The sequence below is a fragment of the Oncorhynchus masou genome, chromosome 3 (genome assembly GCF_036934945.1).
Source record: "Oncorhynchus masou masou isolate Uvic2021 chromosome 3, UVic_Omas_1.1, whole genome shotgun sequence".
Taxonomy (NCBI): domain Eukaryota; kingdom Metazoa; phylum Chordata; class Actinopteri; order Salmoniformes; family Salmonidae; genus Oncorhynchus; species Oncorhynchus masou.
Window position 1 is genome coordinate 23,583,821 of NC_088214.1, and position 6,000 is coordinate 23,589,820.

Here is a 6,000-nt window from a genome sequence, read left to right on the forward strand (position 1 = left end):
ACATACAGACACGCAAGGGAGGAAGATCTGTCTGTACCACTCACCAACGGGACTCTAGCGCGGGGCGACACACCAACACCGAACAGTTTATATACCCACAATTGATTATTGATCATTGACCAACGTACTTTTGGGTTCTGAAACAGATCCGGTCGGACAATGACAAGAACCGCTCCCTGAGGTATAGTGTGACTGGACCAGGAGCTGACCAGCCGCCCACTGGCATCTTCATCATCCACCCCATCTCTGGAGAGCTGTCCGTCATGAAACCCCTGGATAGAGAACACATTTCCAACTTCCATGTAAGTCTCATACACACACACATGGATCTACGTGAGAGAGAGGAGATGATTTGGACCACGCATGCTGACAAAGTCAAGATCCACTTTGGATCAAAACATTGTTATTTTCTAGCCAAATAACGGGAAGGTGGAGCAATAGTGTATGTGGGTCCTATTCATCCCAAGCTTTCTTTGGTTCAGCACCACCCAAAGTGATGTGCATTCACTTTAGGTGATAGAGAGAGAAGCTTGGCCTTGTGCAGTTCAGTGAACAGGAGAAACAGCAGACATGCTGAACAGTTACAGTAAAATGTTTCTAAACAGTGTACCAAGCATTAAGCATTCTTTATCCAGAGGTATGTGTCCTCTTTGGCTAATACATTGTCTGTATACTCCAGGAGGTTGACTGGCATATGCTCAAGGTCCCTTGGTAGTCAGGGTGAGACTTATATTAGACAGTGGGCAGACAGAAAAAAACAATAAATTGCAGGTTTGTAATGAAGGTATAATGGAGCAGGCACCGCTGGAAGCGCTGCACTGTGAACAAACAAGCATTTACATTATTGAAAGGCACATTTCTGGGTTTATTTTTTTTCTATAATTGGAAATAGCTGAAGTCAGAGAGCCATTGCAATGCCAAAGTTCTGCTCAGGCAAATTTAAGTGTTTTTGCTGAATGTTTATTGTTTGGTTCTTGCATGCATGTGTATGCATGTGTCCACCACAGTCAGTCAGCTGAGTGCTGATATCTCTCTGGTGTCTCCCTACAGCTGAGAGCCCATGCTGTGGATCTGAATGGTAACCAAGTAGAGAGCCCCATCGACATTGTAATCAATGTGATTGACATGAACGACAACCGGCCAGAGTTCATCCATCAGATATGGAACGGCACGATCCCTGAGGGCTCTAAACCAGGTAGTGGCCTAGACCAACCTCCCAGCCTTCCTATCCTCTGGCCTTCGGGGCCACTAAGCTATCAGTAGATAAAACAGCATTGATTAATCACAGGGGGTAATCATTTTGTTAATTTTGCTGCTGTTCGATATGGATAAGATCTCTGCCAATAGAATGTATTCTCTTGTGGAAGTGCTTTGTCAACATTTCAGACAAAGCCAAAGTTTTTTGGGGGCTATGTTTTGTCTGTGCTCCATGTTAGTCAATGTATTCTCATAAAAGGGAAGTAGTTTAATGACTGTAGGTAAATTAAATGCAGTACTGAAATAAAACAAGGTCATACTGTTTTAAAAACCCTTGTTAAATCCCCTATTTGCATCTTTTGTCTGTCTTGTTATCACTCAGGGACCTTTGTCATGACGGTAACGTCTGTTGACAAAGATGACCCCAAAACAGCCAATGGGATGCTGCGCTACAAGATTGTATCCCAGAATCCTGAGAGCCCGACATCCAACATGTTCACCATCAACAATAAGACAGGAGGCATCATTACCGTCGCAGCCGGCCTGGACAGAGAGGTACTCAAATCAGGAGTTTGTGTATGCGTGTGCACGCGCATATGTGTGCCTATTAAACCCCCAATGCAGTAGCACTAAGGTTACAGTCCCAGTATCAGAGCCATTAATCACATTAATTCATGTGTGCGCCTCCTTTGCTGCACACCACTCCTCTACTAACATGCATAAGTCAAGATATCCTTTCCTTTGTTTACCTAAATGAGCTGTGGATTGCAGATACAGATTTGAAAACAAACAGAACAGTGTAGTTTTGGGTTGTTTTTGCTGATGATAATCTTCACTGTGTCTCAAAACTAATTAAGCTCGCTAAGCATGACTGATTACCATTTTACCAACGGAGCCCAGAAATGGACTCATCGCCCACTTCATACTTATTGCCTCTAACAAGGAGGCAACATGCATCATTGAGCAGATAAATGTTTATTTTTCTCCCCGTTGCTATTAATGGAAACACTCTCCTATTTAATTGCATGGCGATGGTCTTGCTTATACTGGATGGAAGTGACGAAATAAATATATAAGTTGAGGTGGGGAAACAAAGCCAGTTGGTGCAATTCTGGCGAGGCCAATCTGGCTAGCTGGCCTGCTATATCAAGTTCACCCCTGGGGCCACTGTTATAGCTGTTATATGTACAGCAGTTGCCACCGTGAAAGTAATTTGCCCAATTCTCATTACCTAGTCACTTGAGTGGCTTTTAATGTGAAGGGAGTAATTTATTACAGTGGGATTACCCATCATGCACCATGATGCTACACATAGTGTAAATGTAGAAGTGTTGCACTCCCACAGCAAGCAGACTTCTATAAATCCTTTCTCTCTCAACAGGGAAATGATGTAGACTTGATCATTGTGAGAATAACTAGGATTCCTCAACCTCCTCATTGTGGTTTGACAGATATTAGTTTGTTAAGATAAGAGAAATTGAACTTAATAATTTAGAGAAATTAAAAATGATCATTAGTGTGGTTTATGTAAGATTCAACCTACACGTAAGGCTCAACACAAGGGTTTAGGTGTTATTCGTATACATAGTTAATTATTTTCCAACATGTTATTCTTCTTGCAGAAAGTGCCTCAGTACACGTTGATCATCCAGGCCACAGACATGGAGGGCAACCCCATGTACGGTCTTTCCAACACTGCTACCGCCGTCATCAAAGTCACGGACATCAATGACAACCCACCAGAGTTCACTGCAGAGACGGTGAGAAAGAACACAGCTTCACATCCATGTACTGCACCACACGATGTGTTACAGTCATAGCACTGTCACACTGTCTATATGTACTTAACCCACACACAGTACACACTCAGCCTTGCTTGCAGATGTTGACACATGTAAGTTCTGATGTCCTAAGTACATCAGGCAGACAAAGAGAGGAGATGAGCGAGAGCAGAGAAAGGTGCTGAATGTATTTGTGAGAGATGCTTCCCCTCTATGTAATGTAAGTGTATTGTTTTCTATCAGACCGAGATGGTGAAGATAACATGATAAGTTGCTGTGGACATTTATTTACCTGAAATGTCGGGAGTGTAGTGCTGGAGCACAGAGCCTGTGTTTTCCACTGGCGCAGCAGTATGTCTAACTGCTCTCTAACTGCTCTCTGTCCCATCCCCCATCTTTTATTCATGCAGTTCTTTGGAGAGGTGCCTGAGAACCGGGTGAATGTCATCGTGGCCAACCTAACGGTGACAGACAAAGACCAGCCCAACACGCCAGCCTGGAACACTGTCTACAAGATCACCGGGGGCGACCCCACCGGCAGGTTCTCCGTGCCAACCGACCCCACCACTAACGAGGGCCTGGTAACTGTTGTCAAGGTGAGACTGGCTGCTACCCCCTCAGACTCAATCCATCCCCCCATGGGGGCCCCCCTAGGGGTCACTGACCATGAATAGCGAAGACAGCTCTTAAAGATTAAATGAATAGTTTATGATGCCTTCTATGTTTGCAAGCTATAGGAGTTATCCATAGCAGAGAGAGCAAAGGTGCATGTCAACTGTTTTATTTAACTCTCTCTGTGTGTGTGTGTGTGCGTGTGTGTGTGTGTGTGTATAGCAATTGAAGAATAATTGGTCAACAGTTGTAGAACTAGCTACAGTAGCTCCTATTTGACTTCTCCTGGGCTCTTTGTCTTATGGCATTAGAAAAATAATACTAATATTTTACTGATCAAGAAAAACAGAATAAATACTTTATCCATCCATTCTCTTACACTCAATGAAACATACAGTACACTTATATACTGTTGGTTTCCTCCCTACAGCCAATCGACTATGAGATCAGCAGGACGTACGTATTGACGGTGGTAGCGGTGAACGAGGTGTCCCTCGCCCGGGGCATCCACTCCCCTCGCCAGTCCACCGCCACGGTCTCCATCAGGGTCATCGATGTCAACGAGAGCCCTAACTTTGAACCCAACCCCAAACTCATCAAACTTGAGGAGGGGATGCAACCAGAATCAGCACTAACCACCTTCACAGCACAGGACCCTGATAGATTCATGCAGCAGACCATTAGGTAGTAATGACACTAAATAGCTGTATTCATGCAGAATTTTTCATACAGTTTGCTCAAAGCACTGACTAGCATTACGTCAATGAATACATTCCCTTTTACTGAACACCTTTAGCCTTACATTTACATGTCTGCATGAGAGAAAAACTAACATGTAAGGTTGTCTTGTATCTTCTGTAAGCTTTCCTCATCCTCTGTAAATGTACACACTGCAGAAGGCTGTGAAGCCTGATGCAGTGAAAATCATTTTAAAAAGTAGAATCAGGAAGTAAGCTTTATGTTACATCTTTTTGAGTGCAGACCCATTCCACCTTTTTGTTTGTCTGAATTTGCGGGTTTTACGCACCAATCTAGCTTGTGGGAGAGCGCAATGGTTCTCTTTTGACTCGTCCTTTGTATTCTCAGATACACCAGGCTCTCAGACCCAGCCAACTGGCTGAGAATCGACCCTAACACCGGGCACATCACAACCATCGCCGTCCTGGACCGTGAATCGCCCTACGTGAAGGACAACATGTACAGCGCCACCTTCCTGGCCTCTGACAGCGGTACGTAGCCTAGCCATCAGGCTCTAATATCTGCTTCCCACAAGTAACCTAGGAGAATATTGTTTTTAGCAAGCAAAAATGTCAAACCCAGCTACCTTGTTCAAGGTTAACATTGTCCCTGACATCAATGTAGCAAAAGCCACCCTGTTGAAGGAATTGTTTCCAAGCCAGCCCAGACTAAACAGACACACTGTGGACGTGTTCACCTCTCTCCTCTCTCCTCTCTCCTTCCCTGACTGGATTTACCTCTGTTCAGGTTTAGCCTGTTCCACGGAGCACAGCACAGGCCAATAGGCTTAAACTCACCCAATATAGAGTTTTCTCAGCATTAATAGGTTAGGATTGGATGACTAGCTCCTTTGAGCGTGGCCTGAATGGCAAAAAAGCCTCTTAGCACCATGAATACATAGAGGAGCTGAGGCTCTGGGGCTCCGGGGCTAAGGCAATGACAGTAGGCTCTTCTCTGTCTGTCTGCTTTAGTATTCTCACCCTGTGGCCTCCCCCTTCGTCAGGAAGACACACTCTCTTCAGATCACACACCCAGACCCTCTGCCCTCCCCCCATCTGGAGGGGTTCCGTCCCTGCAGGGTGGCTGCTGCTGCTCCTCTATGCCCTAGTTTACCACCAAGTACCAGGCTCAGGATAAGGACTTTATGCATTACCACAGTGCAGTGAGACATCATGCATTTAAATGAGGCAGATCACTTCTTTATATATTTCCCCTTATGGTTATGTTGATTTATTAAAATCTATATTTTTATCAATGTGCGTGTGTGTGCGTGCGTGTGTCTGTCTGTGTGTGTTGTCCCGTCCAGGCATCCCCCCAGCGAGCGGTACAGGCACCCTGCAGATCTTCCTGCTGGACATAAATGACAATGCGCCCCACGTCTACCCCCAGGAGACTGAGATGTGTGAGAAACCTGAGCCCAACGGCTTCAACATCACAGCACTAGACGGAGACCTCAGCCCCAATGCCGGACCCTTCGCATTCGAGCTGGCTAACAGGCCCTCAGACATACAGAGAAACTGGACCATCACACGGCTCAGTGGTAAGACACAACAATAACAAAATGAGGGCTAATCAATATACCTGGGCCTGTGGGTCGGCAGTACTTCTGGTTTTCATTCTTCCCATGTAATCAGAGACCGATTTAGACCTGGATCACCAAGAGCCATTCTGG

The 6,000-nt window shown here is 45.2% G+C and overlaps 1 protein-coding gene across 1 annotated transcript in view; it reads left to right on the forward strand.

The window, feature by feature from the left end:
- The window catches only part of LOC135513041 (cadherin-2-like), a 109,544-nt gene that overhangs the window by 76,546 nt on the left and 26,998 nt on the right, over nt 1-6,000 (forward strand). The window contains exons 5-12 of the mRNA XM_064935697.1: nt 147-302; nt 1,051-1,195; nt 1,580-1,752; nt 2,820-2,957; nt 3,389-3,574; nt 4,021-4,274; nt 4,677-4,819; nt 5,635-5,868. Of these exons, the coding sequence (XP_064791769.1) occupies nt 147-302; nt 1,051-1,195; nt 1,580-1,752; nt 2,820-2,957; nt 3,389-3,574; nt 4,021-4,274; nt 4,677-4,819; nt 5,635-5,868 (1,429 nt within the window). The remainder of the gene's footprint in view (nt 1-146; nt 303-1,050; nt 1,196-1,579; nt 1,753-2,819; nt 2,958-3,388; nt 3,575-4,020; nt 4,275-4,676; nt 4,820-5,634; nt 5,869-6,000) is intronic.